The sequence below is a fragment of the Ustilaginoidea virens genome, chromosome 3 (assembly GCF_000687475.1).
Source record: "Ustilaginoidea virens chromosome 3, complete sequence".
In the NCBI taxonomy this organism is placed as follows: Eukaryota; Fungi; Ascomycota; class Sordariomycetes; order Hypocreales; family Clavicipitaceae; genus Ustilaginoidea; species Ustilaginoidea virens.
In genome coordinates, this window is record NC_057318.1 from 4789581 (window position 1) to 4810536 (window position 20956).

Below are 20956 nucleotides of genomic sequence, written 5' to 3' on the forward strand. Positions count from 1 at the left end.
GGGCATAGTTCAAAAGTGCAAAAACCGCCGTTCTACGGTTGTAACTTTGTTACCCACACCCACGCGCCCGCCACCTTTCATACGCCACAGTTCCGTCAAGCTCCAGTCTTTATCCTCGGGCGGTGGCGCCCGATGATGACAACTGTTAAAACTTGATACGATGGCGTCGGTCGCAACAACAGCCAGAGCCCAGTCTGGACCTTGCACGACAATCTCTGTCGGCGCATAGCAGATGAGCGGTTGAAGGGAAGGCCAAGTTCCGTCTCCCCCCTTCCCATGTTCGCGCATGCCTAGCCGAAACCAACCCTGACTGCGGCTTGAGCTTGAGCGCTGGGGAGCCCCCGACGTTTCTTCCCATCCCTTCTTCGCATCCCACAAAGCGCAGGCAGCCAGGCAGGGACGACGACGACGTCGACCGTTACATCATCTATTTCCATGACGACCTCGATAGGACAGAATGCTCTTGGCTGCGTCTCTCTGGACGGCCTTGCTGCTGCCCTGGTCCGCAACATGTATGCGTGCCGATCATCTCGCACGCCTGCGCCAGGACACTGTCGACATGTTCTATCACGGCTTCAGCAACTACATGAAACATGCCTTTCCTGAAGATGAGGTACGGCAAATACCCGAGTGTTGATGCCCCTTACCCCCCCCCCGGGGAAGTCCCGGGGAGGTAATTCCAAGCAGATTGCCATGGTGGCGAAGGAGCTGACCGCAAACCTGCTTCCTGTAGCTGCGCCCTCTAACTTGCGGCGCCTTGACTCGAGATCGCAATGATGCGACCCGGATAGAGCTTAATGATGCCCTGGGAAACTATTCCCTCACTTTGATTGACAGCTTGTCCACGCTGGCCGTTTTGGCTGGCGGACCCCAGGATGGGTCTTACACGGGACCAAAAGCACTAAGCGACTTCCAAGATGGAATAGCCCAGTTCGTCCTCCACTATGGCGACGGCAGGCGCGGTCCGTCCGGCGCCGGGACGCGGGCTAGGGGTTTCGATCTCGACAGCAAGGTCCAGGTTTTTGAAACAGTTATTAGGGGCCTGGGCGGCCTGCTGAGCGCCCACTTGTTCGCTGTCGGGGAACTGCCCATCACGGGGTACCATCCTCAGCCTCTGGCCGCTGGTGTCGAGAGCGACGACCCTCTGGAACTTCCGCCGATCGCGTGGCCAAACGGCTTCAAGTACGACGGTCAGCTTCTCAGGCTTGCTCTCGACCTCGCAGAGAGACTTCTCCCGGCCTTCTACAGCAGGACCGGGATTCCCTATCCGCGGGTAAATCTACGGACCGGCATTCCCTTCTACACCAACTCGCCTCTGCACCGAGATTCTGCTGCACCCGGTGGGCAAGACGAACGGGCTGAAATCACGGAAACTTGTAGTGCTGGCGCCGGGAGTCTCACCCTCGAGTTTACCGTCCTCAGCCGGCTGAGCGGCGACCCGAGATTCGAGCACGCCGCCAAAAGGGCCTTTTGGGAGGTCTGGCGCCGGAGGAGCGAGATCGGGCTGATTGGCAACGGCATCGACGCTGAGCGAGGCTTTTGGATCGGGCCTCACTCCGGCATTGGCGCCGGCATGGACAGCTTTTTCGAATACGCCTTCAAGAGCCACGTCCTCCTGTCCGGACAGGAAGCGCCAAACGCGGCGAGGTCGCCCAACCGAAGCACCAGCACGAGCTGGCTGGACCCCAACTCCCTCCACGACCCCCTGCCGCCCGAGATGCACTCGTCGGATGCGTTTCTGCAGGCGTGGCACGAAGCCCACGCGTCGGTGAAGCGCCACATCTACACCAACAGAAGCCACTTTCCCTACTACTCCAACTCGCACCGCGCCACGGGCCAGCCGTACACCATGTGGATCGACAGCCTGGGCGCCTTTTACCCGGGCCTGCTCGCTCTCGCGGGCGAGGTGGAGGAAGCCATCGAGGCCAACCTCGTGTACACGGCCCTGTGGACGCGATACTCTGCGCTGCCCGAGAGATGGTCCATTCGAGAAAACAACGTCGAGCCAGGCATTGGCTGGTGGCCGGGCCGGCCCGAGTTTATCGAGTCGACGTACCACATTTACAGGGCGACCGGCGATCCTTGGTATCTCCACGTCGGCGAGATGGTGCTCAAGGACATCAGGCGCCGCTGCTACGCCCCGTGCGGCTGGGCGGGCTTGCAAGACGTCCGCACCGGGGAAAAGCAAAATCGCATGGAGAGCTTCTTCCTGGGCGAGACGACCAAGTACATGTATCTCTTGTTCGACCCGGACCATGCCCTAAACAGCCTCGACGCACCATACGTCTTTACAACCGAAGGGCACCCTCTGGTCATACCCAGGAAGAAGGGAAAGGGGGCACGCCAGGCACGCCAGTCGGCCAAGATGGGCCAAGCCGCTCGCGACAAGGGCGTCTCCGTCACGTACCGCAAGGAGGACTTCACAAACACATGCCCAGCACCAGCGCCCGTGGAGGAACCCCTGACGGGGTCTTCCACAGCCGCCAGGAGGGACTTGTTTGCAGTGTCGCGATTCACCAACCTCTACAACACGCCCAACAACCACGGCCCGATGCAGCAGGTCCTCGTCCACGACAACAAGAAGGGTCTCGTGACCAAGTACCGCGCCGCTTCGAACCACAGCATCTTCCCCTGGACGCTGCCGCCGACCATGCTGCCCCCCAACGGCACCTGCGCGGCGCCCTTCCGACGCGTCATTTCCGCCATCGAGTTCCCCGCCGGCGACGCCGAGAGCTCGCTGCTGTCTCGGCTCGGCGCCTCGCTCGAGTGGTACACCTACCTCGGGCCGACGGTCAAGAACCTCGAGGGCCTGAGGCTGCAGCTGGAACAGGAGTTTAGCAGCGAGCACGGCGAGTACGTGTGGAAGATTACGCACGTCGGGAACACGCAGCTCGGTCGGCAGGAGACGGTCTTTTTCCACGCCGAGCACGTGCGCCATTTCCGGGACGAGGTCTTTACGGCCATGCGACGCAAGGACGCTGTGGACATCCAGGTGCTGGTCAACGTGACGCCGCCGTCGCCGCCGCCGCCGCCGCCGCCGGCGCCACCAGCGCCACCACCGACAAACTTGTCCACGTTGCTCGCGTTGCGTCCCCCGGAGCACCCGTCGGCGCCTCCACACCTCGGATCAGGCCTGCCCAACAACATGTTGCAGGGTCAGGACCGGGACCGGGACCAGGACAGCAACCTCCCTCCATCCGAGTCTCTTTTCAGAAACCTCCTCCGAGCAGTCACGTCCGTGTTCGACCCGTCCGAAACCGAATCCCCGGGGACCGAAGACGAGAACGCCCCGCGCACCGCCCTGCACACCTGGGAGGCGCTCGCGAGCGTCGGCCCCGGCGCCTACCCGCTGCCAGCCGTCGCGGACACCTGCCTCCCCGGCGGCCCGGCCTACAACTCCCGCGACCCCGTCAGCAACTTCCCCTGGAGGTCCGTCTACCTCGCCGACCGGGGCTGCGACTCCCCGCTTCCCGAGTCCGCCCCCAAGGAGCACCAGGTCATCGTCTTCCGCCGAGGCGGGTGCTCCTTCAGCCACAAGATCAAAAACGTCCCCGCCTTTTTCCCCGACAGGAACTCGCTGCAGCTCGTCCTGGTGCTGGACGAGGCCGACGACGGCGACGGCGACGGCGACGACGACGCCGCCGACCACAACGGCCGGCAGCTTCCCCGGCCGCTGCTGGAAACGGAGCAGCTTACGCCCAAGGGAATGAAGAGGCTGCATGGCGTGCCGCTGGTGCTGCTGCGAGTCGGCAAGGGCGGGTACGGCCTTTTCGAAAACGCGCTGGCTGTGGGCATGAGAAGGAAATACACCATGCATAGCCAAGGGCTCATCATTGACAACGCCCTTGTCTTGTAGGAGGCGATGGCTTGAGGAGGTTTTGGGGAACCAAGCCCAGCAGACTCTTTGAATGTACATGACAATACTCACCATCATCACCATCATCACCATCATCGCCATCACCACCATCACCACCATCACCACCATCACCACCATCACCACCATCACCACCATCATCACCACCACCACCACATACATAGCGCAGGCGGATGACGTACTCTCCCAGTCCTTGTTGGAGGCGCCGCGACCAGAGTCAGCATCACGAGAGGAGCGTTTTGGATTCGTTATAGCTTGAGACACATCATGTTTTATACGGCGTTTAGATTCAGGTTTCTCTTGTTCCCATTATCAGCAACCAATAAATGTAAAAGATTTCTATCAAGATTCCATCAAATTCATTGAATGACATTGCGTGTTTTCATTTGCTGAACCGATCCCCCTTCCACATGCTCTTGAAAACTGGCTGTCATCGTCATGAAAAAAAGAAGGGGAAAAAAAAAAGGAATCCATGATTGGTTTCGTCTAGTTTTAGTATGCGTTGTGGCAGTGCCGCCTACATCACTGGCCTTGCGAGATTTCAACTAGTGTGCAGCTTCTTGAACGTTTCGTCTATAAGTTTACAAGGGGCAAGGGAGAACAGTATAAATAAAAACAAAAGGTACAAAATCGGCCTCCCAAAGTACTGCAACAAAATGTTGGAAAAAAAAAAAAAAACTTTTCATCTCGAGAAAAGAGATCCAAACGCGATCCAACATATTTTTTCAAAGTCCACACAGGTCGATAACCAAAGAGGCGTATTATCCGAGGATACGCATCTTCATTCGAGTGCAATAATTCTAGAGTCGCATGCAGTAAGAGTCGCTATCAAGTGTAACATGCGAATATATCGGGCCGGCTCGTCGTTGCAAGGGCAAGTGCATCAGAGACTTTCGGCAAGGAGTTCAACAATCGTCCAGAAGAATAGCGGTAGGCGCTCCACCGAGCTTTTCACGACCATTAAGACCGGGGATTTCGAAAATGAACAGATAGCCTATCACCTGGCCCTTGAGCTCGGTGGCGAGATCAGCAGCCGCTTTGGCCGAACCTCCTAATGCGAGAGATGTGGTAAGCTGTGGTTCCTTTTTTTTTTTTTTTTTCCTCTGCCTCCCGTGACGACGACTAAATCCAGCAGTTGGTTCTTGGCGGTTCTTGTTCTTACCAGTGGCAATGATGTCGTCCACAATCAGGACCCTTTGGCCTTCCTTGATGGCATCCTGCTGCATTTCGAAATAATCTTTGCCGTACTCCTTGACGTACTCCGCCGTGACACAGGGTCCGGGAAGCTTTCCCTTCTTTCTGACGGCAGCAAAACCAAGCCCGAGTCGCAGGGCAAGACCAGGGCCAAAGAGAAAGCCACGGGCATCGAGTCCAACAATTACATCAGGCTTGTTGCCGGCAAAGGTCTGTGTAATCTGCATCTCAAGGGCGGACAGGAGAGTAGCATGGGCGTCCGGGTTGGCGAACAAGGGCATGATATCAATAAAGTCAACGCCGGGGATCGGGAAGTTGGGAAACTCGCGAAGATTGTTGCGCAAGCTCATCTTAGCACTGGCGAGTTGGGTGGTGGTGGAGGCGGCGGCGGGGGGCTGTCGTCCCGCGGCATCCTGGGTAGCTGATGAAGTGCTTGTCTGAGTATTGGACGACAGATTGGAAGTGAGGTTTGGTGGAGGCGCCGTCATTGTGAGGGGGGAAGAAGGGCGGAAGGGAAGAAAAGGAGGAAAACCCGGCGGGATTTGGAATCGAGCAGACGGAAAAGAGGAAAAGGTCGAGAAGCAAGCAGGCAGGCGTGCGTGCGTACAAGCTGGAGGAGTGCGCGGCGAGGATGGCAGGCGGCAGGCGGCAGGCGGCAGGCAGGCAGGTAGTAGGTGGCGGTAGGCGGTAGGCGGTAGGCGGTAGGCGGTAGGCGGTAGGCAGTAGGCGGTAGGCAGTAGGTAGGTGGTAGTTGGCAGCTGGCAGTTGACAGCTGGTAGGTGGTAGGTGGTAGGTGGTAGGTGTAGGTCAATGTCTGGCGTGAATTTCTGGTGGGATAACTATCAATTGGGGAGGCGCAGCCGGTTACTCCGGTGTTCCGGGCAAGACGTGCCTTGGTGGCGAGGGCGCAAGGCGCAGGCGCAGGCGGGGGCCATGAGGCGGGTGTGGCCCGGCACGCAGGAGCCAGCAGAGCACATGGAACATGGAACACGACGGACAATTTCGTTGCTTGGCCAGGGCAGGGGCCGTTGGTCAGGGCCAGCCAAGTAAGAAAAAAAAAAGATGGTTTGGTGGGGGAGGCGAAACAGAAGAGTCTGGTGGGAGGGGGCGGGGAAAGGGGGCGGGGGAAGAGCCGGGGGTGGTGGGGGGGGAGGGGGGGGTGTTGAAAATGTGAGAGGCAGGAGGTTCCTAGTACAAGAGGCTACGTGCCTCTCTGTAAGAAGTATGCATCCACGGTACTCCGTATGTATGTACTGTACCCACCTCAGGCTAAGTCCCAGGTTCCTAGGTCCTGAGCCCACTGTGAGTTACGGGTGTGTCAGGACAAAGAGCCTCCCCCTTGCCCTTGCGAAAGCTGCTAATGCCGATGACGGATATTGATTGACGAGCGAGATGACAAAAATTTTCTCAGCAACGTACCTCCTGAAAAAAATAAAGTACCTACCTCTAACCTTAGGTACCTATATATCTATTCAATGATAACTCATGGTTGAGCAAGCGCGGGTTCTGCCGGCCCCGTGGGGTGAGAACGAGAGCCATCATCAACACACACAGCGCAGGCAAGCGCGATCGGGGGGGGGGCAAGGGCCCCAAAGACACACACAGGTCAACTGGCAGGTGGCAGGTGGCAGGCGGCAGGCGGCAGGCAGCAGGCGGCAGGCTCTACGCGTTGGCCGATTTAGGAGTCGCCGAGGGCTAGAATCCAAGTCCCATCATGATGCTGAACCCATCGTCAATCACCGCCCATCACCGTCAACCAACCGTCAACGTGCCCTTTACTTTTGACGGGTTCAGGGAAAGAACCAAGCGCCGATACGACTCATGTCACGGGTAGGGAACCATTTCCCTGGCAATGATAAGAACTACGGCAATCTCCATCCAGGCCTTTCACGTCGTCCTCTTTCTGCAACACCCGGGCAACGTATACGGAGTACCGAGATAGGTAGCCAAACAAGAGATGCAGAACCCATCGGCTGAGCCAATTAATAGGTATGGTACCGTACCGTGCAGAATCCCACAGCCCCCCTTCCCCTTGGTGAGGTTGGATCTGATCTCCACCGAGCCTTGCTCCGACTCTTTGTTTCAGAATAACACAAATTTCTCACCCACCCTCGCCCTCGGGCCTCGACTGCAAGACGAGTACATTTTACGATGTTGGGAGCCATGTGCGCAAAGAACGCTGTCCATTGTCATTTGTCCACCCAGATGCCTACAGATAGCCTACTGCCTACTGCTTACTGCCGGCTTGCGGACTGCAGCTACTCTGCAGCTACTCTGCAGCTACTCTGCGGGGCACAAATCCCCCTCGACGAGGACGAGTGACGCGTCTTGTCAAACCCGGAAACGCACGCGTGCGAGGGGGCGTGTACCAGGAGCAGCAAGGGGCCGCAGGGAAGCACTTCTAGCAGTGGCTGCTTCGCGGCCACTTTATTGCGTGGATCCAAGAGGCAAAATTTAAATCGTCGTTGCGTGCTTTGTGCTTTGGTCAGTCAAGGTTACCCATTGGCCAAGTGTCGATGGCGCTAAGAGAATCATAAGAGATTTACAAAGTCGACATGCGCTGCAAAGTCTTGTTTTGCCGGATGTTGCGGAAACGCTTGAGGATGACAGGCGAGCAAAGTAAAGTTCGCGGCATCCCAGGTCTATCTTATCTATACAGGTCCTTTCCAGTCCATGGCTCCGGTGGAGTGCACCAGATCAAGACGCTGACGTGCTGCTCTAGCGGCCGCGGTTGCCATGTCGCGCGTTCCTTGTGACCTGACTAGGACTGACTTGTGTTGATGGCGGCGAGTAATGCAGCCTCTTTTCTCCCTCGGTCTCGGTCTCTGTCTCCGTCTCTCTCTAATGACTTTTTTTTTTTTTTTTCGCCCTTTAATTTTTCGTCTTTTCTTCTTTCCTTTCTCTTTTCTTTCTCCCCCTTTCTCCCTTTTTTTCTTCCTTTTCCCTTTCCTTCAATGCGTTAACGAGGCATTTAGTCATCTCAGCTTGGTCGAACAAATTAATCTAAACTCCCGGGTCGGTCGGTGCCAAGAAGCGTGACCTGGGTTTAGACGGCAGCACACGATACTAATCTGTCATCTTGCCTTGGCTTTGATTAGTGAAGGAAGTAGTGTGAAATCAGCCGACAAAATAGAGTGCTCTAGCTTCACCTATTCCAGCCAGCAATAAGACGCCGAAGAAAACCGCTTGGTTACATTTGCACGAGGCTGAGTCTTAGGGGCTTCTTACACTGCCCGGTTAATTTGTAGCATCGTCGATGCACCGTTGCACTTATATTTCTACAGTATTTGTGTTTCTTGGACAAATGCCCTGACCCAAGTACTCATCCCATTCCCCTAGGTCAGGCTCCGGGGGCGGCAAATCCCCATGTGATGCCAGGAACGAGCAAGACAATGCCATCTCACGCACCGGGTCTGTGAATATCCGTACAGCACACGTCGACATGGCACAGTGCATGGGCTCATCCGCAAACGCTAAATACGCAACGCAGAGCTACGGGTCCACGGCAGCACAAGATGTCAAAACGCGGAAAGAGCCCACAAAGCTCCTATCGCGCGGACGGCTTCCGCTTGCCAGCTGGTCCTATCCCGCTCGGCCGGGATACGCGACGTTGGACAAGCTCCTCAGAGTCGTGACGAAGACTTTCGAGCATTCGCTCCATGTTCACCCAAAGTACAAAAGCTGGGGACTACGTAGCAGCTTTGCAGGGTGGTCAAGACGACAAGGGCAACTAATTATATCCCAACGAGAATCAAGCGATTCTACGGGCCAAGAGACAGTAAAACGAGCTGCGGCCCGGCCCAGAGCCCAAGTCCGCAGTCGCACAGCATCGCCGACTGATGAAGAAGAGAAGAGAAAGCAGAAGAAGAAAAAAACGAATCCCGATAGTAACCCAACACCAATTATTGCCATGTCCGTCCCATGCAAAACGTGCTGCTCCAGAAAAAGCAACTATAAATCTGCTTGATAGCCAAGATCCACCGCCCTCCTCCCCAAAAGCCTGGGCACGAAGACTTTAGAAATCCGGGCTGGGGCCTTGTCTTTATGCTCGCTGTGCAACGTTGAATAAGTTGAATAAGGAAGTGTCCGGGGGGGGGTGATAATGAATCAAAAAAAAAAAAAAAAAAAAAAAAAAAAAAAAAAAAAAGCAAGAAAGAATAAGAAGAAGAAGAAGAAGAAGAAGAAGAAGAAAGCAGGTGGGGGGTTGGGTTTGATGGATAGCAGAGAGAAGTAAGAGAGGATCCAAAACTGGGGAGACACACGCGGGCATGTCTGACTCATGCTTCCCCATGGTACTTTGTATGCCGTGTTCCTCCGCCGCAGAGTCTTGCACCGTCGCTGCTCAGCGAAACTGCAGCGCAATAATGGAAAAGAGCATGTTCTGCAAGACATGCAGCATGACGGCCGCGCAAGTGGGCAGCAGCTCGGGCCACACGGTGAAATCCAGCCTTCCCTCCAAGCCGACATCCACGTTGAAGCAGAGCCGGATCAGGAGCCTGACGGCAAAGCTGGCCACCAGCTCGCAGGCCCACGTGACGGACGACGCGATAAAGGTCAGCCTGAAGTCGTACGGCCCGTCGCCCTTGGCAAAGGCAAAGTACGGGTACACGGCCTTGTTGGCGCCGTAGTGCAGCACGGCGACGCTGCCGAGAAAGGTGGCCATGGAGGCGTTCTCGGCCAGGAAGCGGATGAAGACGTTGCGCGCCTGCAGCTTCTGGTAGGAGCCGTAGCTGAGGCCGTTGAGGCCGAGCACGGTGAGCGCGCGGTGGGTGAAGCGGGTCATCATGACGGGCGTCAGAACGACGAGGGACGTGGACGAGAGGATCTGGAGGATGATGAACTGCGACGGCGAGCGGAGGCGGGCGTACAGGGCGCGGACGTAGGTCTGGTAGGTCAGCATGAAGTATCTGCCGCACACGCACGTGCACATTGTATTGTATTGTATCAGCCGGGTTCCATGCTCATCTTGACAACAATGTCCCGGGGGGGGAGGACGGGGGACAGATGCAGCAGCAGCAGCAGCAGCAGCAGCCGCAGCCATCTGCCGTGGCTGGTTGCTTGGCCACTGCTCCCGGGAATCAACGCGGTCAGAACGTACAGCTTAAAGACCCAGCTCAGCGGGTAGCTTCCGACTCGCTCGCCTTCTCGGAGGCCCAGCACCCAGCCCGTCAGAGCATCGAGGAGATGCACCGTGGCGACCCAGCCGTACACGTAGACGACCGTCTCCAAGTTGTTGTGAGGCAAGGTGCGGATGTACAGCTCCGCGTACGCCTCTCCAATCACGTACACCATGAGGCCCACGAACAGGGCGACGCAGAACCACAGGAACCTGACGAAGCTGGCCGGCAGCCACCGGCGCCGCATGGCCACGCCCTGCGGGCGAAGCCGCGGGTTGACGTGGAGCATCTCGGGCTCCAGGTCGGCCGCGAGATGGTGGTGGTTGCGGTGGTTGCGGTGGTTGCGGCGGCGCCGGTCGCGCCGAGGGGGCGGCGTGTCGGGCTCGCCGGCCCACCACGAGGTGCTGAAGATGCGCTGCGTCTCGGACAGGGAGTGCCGCAGGCCAATGTGCCTCTCGTTGACCATGAGGATGAGGAAGGCGACGGCCACGGGGGTGGCCATGATGATGAAGGTCCACGAGATCCAGGACGTGTTGTGGACGGTGAGGAAGCGGGTCTCGGGCCTCAGGTAGACGGGGATGGGGACGGCGATGGACAGGACGGCGATGAGGGAGACGGTCAGGGGGAATCCCAGGGACTGCGGCCACCAGTTGAGGTTGTACAGGTTGAACAGTTTGGTGATCCAGGTCAGGGCGGTGAGGTTGTAGAAGCCGTAGTAGACCAAGAGGAAGAACCAAAAGTTGACCTGGACCCGGGCCGCGCCGTGGGCCGGTGGCTTGGGGTCGTTTTCGGGGCGCTCGACCCGGCCAGGCTGGGAGCCGGCGCGGTCATCCGGTCCGGGAAGAGGGTACTGCGGGAACGGAACAGCACACCAAGCAACCGCCTGCGTCGTTTGGGAGGTGTTGTCAGCACAGGAGGACGCCAGAAAGGAAAGGAAAGGGAACGGCAAGGAGCCCAAGCCAAAAAAAAAAAAAAAAAGAAAGAAAGAAAAGGCCACGGCAGACCAACAACACCCAAGGACGCAAACTCGACGACCACACATGTGGCCACGCTTTTGCTTTTTGGCAGGGAAAAAACGACGGCAAAACAAAGGAAGAAAAGGATAAAAGAAGGGAAAAGAAACGAAAAGGAAGAGCAAGAAGAGCAGCAAGACAGGCGGGAAAAGGGCAGCAAGAAAGCAAAACGCACCAAAGCGGCGGGCAGAAACACCAGCAGGCCGTATCTGGTCCACCACCGGTCCACCATGCGCTTGACAGCCGCCTGCTTCGGATTCACCCACAGGTCCAGGACCCAGCCCTGCCAAAGCCTCGTCAAGGCCGACGAGGTGCGCGCGTCGCCGTCACGGTCCGCCGCCTCGTCGTCCGCCGCCTCCCCGGCCACCTGCGCGGCGACCAGGGTGCCGTAGCCGACGTGCACGCTGCCCCGACCGTCGCCAGACAAGGTGGACAGGCGGTCCGACAGCAAGCCGAGCTGGCTGGACCTGCGGCGCGACGAGCCGGGGCGGGGGGGCACGGCTCGAAAGCGTCCCAGCAGAGGCGACGAGTCGCTGGGACGAACGCAAGCCTCTGTCCCCTGGGTGAACTGGAAGAAGCTGGGCATTTTGGGCGGCGGGCGGGCGGGCGGGCTGCTGTACGGTCACGGGGGGAACAGCGACACAACACGGATGAGGGCTGGCCGCGCCGGGAGGACTGAACGTGCGCGGACGTGTTTGACGGGGACGTTGATGCCGGGAGCTCAAGCCCCCCCTGAGACTGGCAGCCCTGGGTGTGTGGTGTGTTTGGTCTCGACGGGTTGACGGGTGTGCTCGGACGGGTCGATCCTGCGGAAGCGGCGTTTCGCTGCCCGGTGCCGATGCCGATGCCGATGCCGATGCCGGTCGGAGTAAGGGTGGGCAGATTATTGTTGCAGCAGGTGTTTCGGATCGGCGAGGACGCGAGGGTATTCAAGCATTGCGCGGGAGAAGGTCTGGGGGGGAAGTCGGCTTTGGCAAGTCGCTCGACAGCTAGGGAGGAATGGATGGATGGATGGAGACGTGCGTAGTGCAGAAGTGTCTGGTAGTGTAGAAAGCGTCTGGTAGCGTCGGGGGTTGTCGTAGCCTGGGCCTAGCGGTTAAGGCGCGTCTTGTCTAGTCGGTCGGTCGGTCGGTCGGTCGGTCGGTCGTCTTGTGGTGGTTGGTGGTTGGTGATGGCTGATGGTTGTTGGAGCTTGCCGCCCTGGGCGCCGCTGCACAGTGCGGACAAGCCAGCTCGCGTCGGCGTCGGCGTGACCGCCACTTTTGCAACGCTACGCTACGCTACGGTCTGGCGGTGGCGGCTCCAGCCGTCAGAGAGGAGAGCGCACAGTGGCGCCTGCACTGTCGGGGCCGGGGCAAACATTCAACGACCAGACATCACCACCTCGGCTTCCAGAACCATCTGCAGCCTGCTCCTCAGGTGTTGCTCTGAACAAAAGATGCCCCCGCCGCAGGCGACTGCTCCGCGCAGTGCCAGAGCAGAGCGGCCCGGTAAAACAAAGGTACATGTTTCCCGTCGACGAACGCTGACGCCCAAAACGACGCTCAATCGCCCGCGTCTGATGCCAGATCCGACCCCATGTCCGAGTTCTCGTCCACAATATCCGAACCCTCGTCGCAGCCGTCATCGTAGTCCTCCTCGGCCGACGTCTCGGCCGACGCCGCTTCTTCTGCCGGCCGAGCAGCCTCGCGGGCCGGCGCTTCCTCTTCCGCCAGCCCGCCTGCGACAGCGTCGTCGACAGCGTCGTCGACAAACGCCACGCTTTTGCCGCGCGCGGGCCTGGGCCTGTGCGTGACGCCAGCAGGGGCGGCCGGTTGCTCCAGCACGTCCCCGCTCCAGGGCTTGCATGCCCCGACGTGCTCGCCGCACCGCAGGCATGTCCAGCCCTCGCCCTCCTCGCGCTCCAGCCGCGTTGCCAGGCACACGAAGCAGTAGACGCATCCGCATGGGATCGTCTCGTACGGGTTGGTAACGTCCGTCTGGGCGGAGCCGACGACGCCGCTGGAGGCCGCCGCCGCCGCCATGATTTCCGTCTCGGTTGTCGCCGAGTCGCTCTGGTCCTGGTAGCAGATGGCGCACGTCCGCTCCGGCAGAAAGCCGTACTCGCCCCTGGCCGTCGGCTGGCCCTCTGCCCCCGCCCCCGTCCCCGCCCCCGTCCCCGTCCCCGTCCCCGTCCCCGTCCCCCTGGTGCTGATAATCCCCTTGGTCCTTGCCCAGATCTTGCTCAGCCAGCGTCGCCACTTGTTCACGCCAACCAGCGGCAGCGCGAAGAGGAGGAACTCGGTAAAGGCGTGCCAGACGAGCTGCCGGTTCAGGTGCTCAAACGACACCTCTCGACTCACCTGGCTGGTGGGCGACGCCAGGCGCATCCGCAGCATCCTGTCCAGCAAGGTCCTGTACCGGCCGTGCAGGAGGAAAACCAGGAAGCTCGCCAAGGCCGCGGCCGAGTGCATGGTGGTCAGCCGCGAGGTCCAACGAGACAGGCGGCGAGTGCGTGGGTGGGATGGCTGGCCGTGATCTCGTCCGTCGTCCTGTTCCAGCAGCCAGTCCTCCCATCTTGCCCAGGCGTATTTCCCAAAGACGGTGACCAGGCCGTAGAGGGACTTTTGGAGTCGTGACGGGGGCGACAAGACGGGCCCGGGCTTCCTCGCGTCGGTGTACTTGAGATTTTGCAAGGCGGCACCATAGGTGGCATCGTGATCCCACACCGTCAGCTTGAAGAGGACGGCTCTGAGCGCCAACGTGACTTCGGCCGACCAGTCGTGGTGCAGATGGCCGCCGGCAAAGTATCGGAGGGCGTCGCCGACCTGGCCTTTGAGAAGATCGACAAGGTTCTCGTCAAGCAGCTCTGCATCCACCTGCGCGACCCGAAAGGCCGGACGAGTGCCCTGGCGGGACGTGGCAGCATCCCAGGCCGGAGAGAGCCTGTTGAAAGGGAACGGCAGGCGCCGAAGCTGGGCGCTGGCGCCGGAGGAGGCATCTCGCTGAGCTGCCGCCGCCGCCGCCGCCGCTGCTGCTGCTTGGCGAGCCTCCCGTCGGGCGACGACCCGCTGCTGTGCTTGGACGAAGCTCGAGTCGGTCATGGAGGTGGCATCGGATGTCTATCGTTTGAGTCGACCGAGTGCAAGACTCGCCGTTGGGGCGGGGAGTGGCAGAGGCGCACGATTTGGAACGGGAGGCGGCGAGGCAAGTGAAGAGCGCGCAGAGCCAGCTGGTGGCAAATTCCAGAGATTGTGAGTATGTGCCGGAGACTGGTAGTATTGGGGCTCGGGGGGTTTTGACTGCGGTTGCGGTTGTTGTGCAGACTCGGGAGTGCGTCGCGTAGTTTGGAGTTTGGTTGCGGTGGTTGCGGTGGTTGCGGCGGCTGCGGTTGTAGCGGTTGTAGCGGTTGGTTGGGGCATCACGAGCCGAGGCTTGCTGCATGTGCTATGGTGGACCTTGGCCCCACCCACTTTGTTTTCCGGCTGGCCCTACCTAGGTAATGTACATGTACATGCTCCGTACATGGCGGGTACTGGGCAGGTACATCTGGCACGGCCCTAGGCACTGTCAGGCACTGTCCGCTCCGCTGTCAACAAATGCCCACGCACCGTGCACTGTGCACTGTGCACTTTGCACCAGCAACCCATCGCGTACCCCAGGGAGGCGTCCTGGAGGCGCCCTGGCAGGTACAGGGCAGGGCAGGGCGCCTTGCAGCACCAGACTGGATCACACTGCCGGCCCGTGAGGCGTTGAAGCTCCCAGCCTGCTTCCAGTCGGCACGCAAACCAAACCAGACGTCGGCCATGCCCATGTATGTACAGTATGTCCCTACAGACTGGACCTACTTTACCGACTGCATGGCTGGCCTCTCCTCCTCCTCTCCCTCTCTCCCTCTCCCTCTCTCCCTTTCCTTCTCTCCCTCACCCTTCCCTTCCCTTCTACCCAAGCCTCGTTCTCGGCCACAACCCAGCTGCGCTTCCGACTCGCAACCCTTTTGCATAGAACCAAACGACAACCGTGCCCCGTGCAAGCCGTCTCGACGGCAGTCGCATCTTGCACCACACGATTCTGCTCCTCATCGCCTCCCCCGCAGATCTGCGACGCGACACGCCCGTACGAGCCCTGGCCGTCGTATCTCCGTGTCCCCAGACTTGGCTCCGACCCTGTAGAAGCCGCCACCAACGCTGCTGCTTCGTTTGGCAGAGAAACAGCTTGGTTCCACGACTGACTTTGGTTCCGCGCGTTTCCGGCGTTCCCTCATCGAAGACAGCCAGACAGCCAGACAGCCAGACAGCCAGACAGCCAGACAACCAGACAACCAGACAACCAGCCCCCTGGACGGCGGTACCTCAGCTGCCTTTGTTCCCTCTCATCCGCCCATTTAGCTTTCAAGGTCGCGGCATCATGTCTCCGTCCCGGCGACGGACCCGCCGCGCAGGCAAGCTTGCCGACGAGAACCCCCCCCAACACGCAGGGTCGATGCCTGTCGACAGCTCCTGGCGCTTGGTGGACGGCGAGCACGACAGCTTCGACACCACAATCCTACCCTCTGTGGACGGCCAAGGCGACCATGTCCCGGCTCCTCTTTCCAGCGGCCAGCCCTCTTCCGGTCTCCCTTCCCAGCTTTCTTCCCAGGGGAACAACCCGAGCCTGGGCTCCGCCTCGGCGTCTCAGGACAGCATCCGCGATTTCGTCAAGCACCAGGACGACGAGCAGGTCATTCTTCGCGAGCCGTTTCGGCCCAGCGTCATCTCGGCCTCGAGCTCCAGCAGAGCCCTCCGGGGCTATCCTCGCACCCCCGACCCTCAGTTCAAGATGCCCCTGGTCGACCTGGGGGGCTCGGGCCGCAGCGCCCGGACAGTCCGGCCGTTTGCGACGGGGGCCGGCTACCAGGACGGAAGCCAAGGACATGCCAGCCGGCGCCACGACGCGGCGTCGACGGGCAGCCCGCTGGTCAAGAGGGGAGCGCGTCGCCAAGACGACTCCTCCTCCTCCTCCTCCTCCTCCTCCTCGGGCGAGCATCACCGCCAGCAACCCGCGTCGCTGGCGAGCGAGGTCTGCGGCGCGCTGGCCGCCATGGGCCGCAGCGTCGCTTCCTTGCTGCCGTCTGCCCTGCGCAACGCGCTGCTGTGGGCCGGCGACGTCGTCGTCATCGCGCTCAGCTTCGCCAGGTACCCCCTCGGACTGCTCCTCGCCGCGTACCTCGTCTTTGGCGGCGCCATGGTGGTCCAGAACATGGCCACGCGATCCGTCTACTCGGCCATGTCGCCCCTCTGCCGCCTCCCCGGCACCTCCTTCCTCCACCTGCCTTTCTGCCCGCCCGGGGGCCGCGACGCCGGCCTCGGGCGGCTCAACGCGACGGCCGCCGGCCTCGGAGCCGTCGAGTTCGACCGCCTGATGGGCGCGCAGTCCCGGTTCGAGCAGGTGCTCGAGCGCAGCGCCGACGGCGTCTCGCTGCCGTTCCAGATGAAGCGCTCCGAGGCGGCCGTGCGAGACCTGCGGACCCTCGTCCGCCACAGCGACATCCAGGCGCGGCACGAGCTGGTCCTCGAGCTGGACGGCTACATCGACACGGCCAGGCAGGCGGCGTCGGGCCTGCAGCGGTTCAACGCCCACGTGGGCTCCGCCGTCGACGCCGTCATCAGCATCAACCGCTGGACGTCGCGCTACATCGACTCGCTGTCGGCGGACGACGACGACGACGACGCCGTGCGGCGAAACCCCTCCTCCTCCTCCTCCCCCTCCTCCGCGCTGGCCGAGTGGGCGCAGTGGATCCTGTCGCCCTTCCAGCCCGCCGACGACCCGCCGCCCTTCTTCAGCGAGCGCGTCCTCCTCGACAAGTACGTCGAGCACACGGGCCTCGTGTCCGAGCGCATCGCCGCCCTCATCCTCGAGGCCCAGGCCGTGCTGCGGCTCCTCACCCGGGCCGAGGACCACCTCGGCCTCCTCTACGACATCACCTCGCGCTCCTCGACCGCCGTCTCCTCCCGCCGCCAGGAGATGCTGCGCACCCTGTGGACCCGCCTCGGCGGCAACGCGGGCCGCCTGCACAGCCTCGCCCGGCAGCTCTCGCTCCTGCGCGAGGTCGACGCCCAGCGCTCCACCGCCGTCCGCCAGGTCAGCGCGCTCCTCCTCGAGCTCGAGTCCATCCAGGCCAACCTGGGCGACCTGCGCGACCGCGTCGCCGAGCCGCGCCTCGTGGCCGCCTCCTCCTCCTCCTCCTCCTCCGCCGCCGCCGCCGCCCGCATCCCGCTGAGCGTCCACATCGAGACCATCGACCGCGGGGTCGACAGGCTGCAGGCGGCGAGGGCGCGCATCCGGGCCGCCGAAGACGATCGCGTGCGGGACTTCCTCGCCAAGGCGGGGCTGCACCAGCGCCAGGACCACCTGATCGACGTCGCTCGCGGAACGTGAAGCATCCGGCAAGCATCTGTTCCCCCCCCCCAGCATGCTACTGCTACCGCCCAAAGCCGGGGCAGCACGCCATCACCTACGAATACTCTTTCTTGCGCCGTCATCACGTCGGGGCTCTGCTTCGTCCCTTGTCGCTCTCTCTCCCACGCTGCAACCACGAAACCGGCAGCCGCGGCAGCTGCATCTATCGACGATATTCACGAACCGCTTTCGGTTTTTCCATTTCTCTTCTTTTTTCCGCACAGACAAGCATTTTCGCGAGCAGCGTCTTGTCGTCGCCGGAGGGAGCCTCGTGTACAACCAATCTCGATTCCTCCCATCTGAGTACGTATCATGTGTAACCGTGAACTGACGACGTTGTTCTTACGAACCGCCGGCAGGTATTGGCACAAAGGGAATAAAGGGTCAGGGTCAGGGTCATGGATGTTGTAGGGGTTCATGGGTTCATGCGCTCAGATGCTCTCCGCGACACCCGGCCCTCCGCCAGGTGCTATCGGCCTCGACGTCAAAGATTCTACGGTGCCCGCATACACGCGCGCAGTGGCTTTCCTCTGGCTGCTTTCACGGCATCAGAACCCCACGTGGATGAAACGAAACATGACCGCGCGGAAGCAAAAGCCCAAGCAAGGCTCGTCGGGCAACGAGCCAGCCCGCAATGCATTGTCCGTTCCCAAAACACACGGCAAATGAATGCCCTGGATAACGCCGTTGTTCCGCCCAGCCCATGCATGATGCCTGTTCGGCTGATGACTCCTGACCGAGGACCCCACGGTACGAAATATAAGATGAGGAGAAAGATGAACAAGAAATGAAGAACATGAAAAAAAAGAAAAGAAAAGAAAACGCCCATACAATGCTCTTGTGTGTACCAATGATATATATACATGTGTGTGTGTGTGTGTGTGTGTGTGTGTGTGTGTGTGTGTGTGTGTGTGTGTGTGTGTGGGCAGCCGTCGTCGGGTCGTCTACACCACTCGTGTCGTCGTGTCGTCATGGTTGTTCGGTTAAAATCCCGGAAATGCTTTTGAAATCGCTCGCCTCCCTGCGGTTCGGTCGGGTCAGCACGCTGCACGTTTCCGTCAAAAGGCCCAGGGCCCCAGAACAAGCCTGTCGGTCGGTCACCCCGGCAATGAACCTACATATGGGACGAAATCGATCCGGATCGTCAAAAGGCGCGTTGTTACCAGCCATCTGCCTCATCCGTTCTCTGGCGAACGAAGACGGGCTGCCGCGTCTGTTTGGTGCGGCGGTGCTCATCTTCAGCTCGGCGCCCTCTGGCTGCGTGGGTAGCAGTCTCAGTGCCCAGGGCCTAGACTTTCGGGGCTGAGATCTGGCAACGACCGGGAGGGCTTGGGCCAGTTCTACCGGATCCGGGCCCGCTGGGTCTGGACCATCTGGCAACGGACTCGGGTTGCGCGTCTCTCGGCCTGCGGCGGCGGCCGTCTGGTGGCTCGTCGCGGCATCCGCATCGCCCCTTGACCCGTGCAGTATCTTCATTGGCACGTCCGTCTTGTTGGACGACGATGGGCTGGCTGCGTAGGAAAAGCCGAGCAACCTGCTGCCCCACGTTTTCGGCCTCGTCCTCCTTCCTGGCTCGATCAGAAAGTCCTCCAGGTCGACCTTTTCCCTCAGTCGCCTCAGCGCTCGTTCACGGCGAACCATGCCGTTTGTTATTTTGGGGCTGTACCCCCTGGGGAGCATGCAATGCTTGCACGTCGGACACAGCGAGCTGATTTGCATGAGAAATTCGTCTATGCACTCGGTGTGGAAGATGTGCCCGCAGGGCAGTTCGCGGATGATGGTCACTCGATGCTCGAAACGGGCCAAACATATGTGGCAGCTCGGTTGGTGGTTGGTCGCGGCGGTCTCGCCTGTCCCGTTGAGGTTGGACCGCTTGCTTCTTATGCTGCGGACGCTGGGCGCGGAAGGGGCCGGCGCGTCAGGCGTTGTTGCGTGGCCGGACTCGCGCCGTCTCTTCCGGCGCGTCTTCTTGGCGCGTCTTCCGGGCGCGGCCTGCGAGCGCGGGCTCAGTGGCAGATCCAGCAGGCCAGGGTCCGCGTTGTAGGTGAAGAGGGGAAAGTGCACGACGTGCGGAGCCGGCACCGTGACCCGCTTGATGCCCATTGCTTCGAGATCGACCTCGCCCGACTGAACGCGCCGGCGCAGCGAGTTTCGGTTGCGACGCTGGATGAAGTGCATGGCAAGAGAGACGACGAGGATGACGGAAAGAAGCGCGCCAATGACGATGAGGATGAAGGCCCAGGTAGCCGGGGGATCCAGCGGCCTGTCCACGGTGAGCCTCGTCCAGATGCGCAGATATGCCGACGAGTGGATGTTGTAGAGTTTCTTGATCTCTTGGCCATGCGGAACTTGGGTAATGGCACCAGAGTACAGGCTCAGCTGGGTCATGATCTTTTGGCCGTCACGGCCAGGGACGGCGAAGATGGGAAAGTGGCGATTGGATCGCCAGGCTCCGCCGTCGCCCAGGTTCCAGACCGGAGAGTCGCCATCTTGTGGTTTGTTGGTCGAGTTGTTTGGTTTGTAGAAGAGGAAGGCTTTGACGGGGGCTTGCAGCGCCGAGTTGAGATAAGCCTGGGTGCAGTCACTGCTGAACCAGGGGGCAATGGCTATCAGGTCCAAGTTTGCCGGGGGTAGATCCTTTCTTCGGGTGACGTTGATAGGGATGCAGTCGTATTGCTGCACGTCGCACGACGGTACCGAGGTGATGTCGGGAACAAACAGGAGACCAGAAATCAAGTTTTCGTAGATGCCGCTGTTGCCCGTGGACAAGGTGGTCAGATTCGTGTCGATCAGTTGCTCGTACGCCAGTTGGCTCTACATGTCGGGGACGGGTTGAGTCAGCACAGGGGTTGCATTCCAGCCAAGGACAACCGTCGCAAACAGGCGTAAAAGAAGAAAAAATGATGCCGAGAGATCGAATGCACCACAAACCGTCTGTTGCGAGAGATTTTTGGAAAGGGTCGACGCTATGGCTCCCTCGCCATTCCATGCTGGATTGCTGAACAAAAAGCTGCCTCTGTCGTCAGTCAAGACAACCTTTTTTTTTTTTTTTTTTTTGAAAATGCGGCAGAAGCAGGAAAAATGACGACGGCCGCCTTTGGTGAGGGGGAGGAGGTGACGCGACACCACCGGCACGAGAGGTAGGTAGGTAGGTATATATCCAGAGGAGAGGTTGTTGTCGTCTACCCAAGGGGAGAACCTACACGTTATTTTGAAGATCTGTGAGCGCTGCAAGCACGTGTTAGCTCGCCAACGGACAGGCGCGCCGTGTCCTGGAGGGAGTCGGTGCGTGCAAGTTTGCGTGACAAGGGGCGGGCGACGAACACATTCTCTCGCTCAGC

At 60.2% G+C, this 20956-nt stretch overlaps 6 protein-coding genes across 6 annotated transcripts; 2 read left to right on the top strand and 4 right to left on the bottom strand.

Moving 5' to 3' along the window:
* Window positions 1-514: 514 nt before the first annotated feature.
* Window positions 515-3856, top strand: UV8b_04195 (uncharacterized protein; the record flags this gene model as incomplete). Its single annotated transcript, XM_043141693.1, has 2 exons — window positions 515-613; window positions 734-3856. 2 exons carry the CDS (start codon window positions 515-517, stop codon window positions 3854-3856), a joined length of 3222 nt encoding a protein of 1073 aa, XP_042997627.1.
* Window positions 3857-4779: 923 nt separating this feature from the next.
* On the bottom strand, window positions 4780-5556 carry UV8b_04196 (uncharacterized protein; the record flags this gene model as incomplete). The annotated part of the gene is made up of 2 exons (XM_043141694.1): window positions 4780-4925; window positions 5037-5556. The coding sequence occupies 2 exons, from the start codon at window positions 5554-5556 to the stop codon at window positions 4780-4782; spliced, it is 666 nt and encodes a 221-aa protein (XP_042997628.1).
* A 3854-nt stretch (window positions 5557-9410) lies between these two features.
* On the bottom strand, window positions 9411-11784 carry UV8b_04197 (uncharacterized protein; the record flags this gene model as incomplete). The annotated part of the gene is made up of 3 exons (XM_043141695.1): window positions 9411-9975; window positions 10167-11068; window positions 11374-11784. The coding sequence occupies 3 exons, from the start codon at window positions 11782-11784 to the stop codon at window positions 9411-9413; spliced, it is 1878 nt and encodes a 625-aa protein (XP_042997629.1).
* A 958-nt stretch (window positions 11785-12742) lies between these two features.
* On the bottom strand, window positions 12743-14281 carry UV8b_04198 (uncharacterized protein; the record flags this gene model as incomplete). Its single annotated transcript, XM_043141696.1, has 1 exon — window positions 12743-14281. One exon carries the CDS (start codon window positions 14279-14281, stop codon window positions 12743-12745), a length of 1539 nt encoding a protein of 512 aa, XP_042997630.1.
* Window positions 14282-15659: 1378 nt separating this feature from the next.
* Window positions 15660-18284, top strand: UV8b_04199 (uncharacterized protein; the record flags this gene model as incomplete). Its single annotated transcript, XM_043141697.1, has 4 exons — window positions 15660-17590; window positions 17860-17918; window positions 17975-18004; window positions 18082-18284. The coding sequence occupies 4 exons, from the start codon at window positions 15660-15662 to the stop codon at window positions 18282-18284; spliced, it is 2223 nt and encodes a 740-aa protein (XP_042997631.1).
* A 314-nt stretch (window positions 18285-18598) lies between these two features.
* UV8b_04200 (uncharacterized protein) lies at window positions 18599-20943 on the bottom strand (the record flags this gene model as incomplete). Its single annotated transcript, XM_043141698.1, has 5 exons — window positions 18599-18636; window positions 18734-20429; window positions 20547-20625; window positions 20819-20843; window positions 20940-20943. 5 exons carry the CDS (start codon window positions 20941-20943, stop codon window positions 18599-18601), a joined length of 1842 nt encoding a protein of 613 aa, XP_042997632.1.
* Between the last annotated feature and the right edge of the window lie 13 nt (window positions 20944-20956).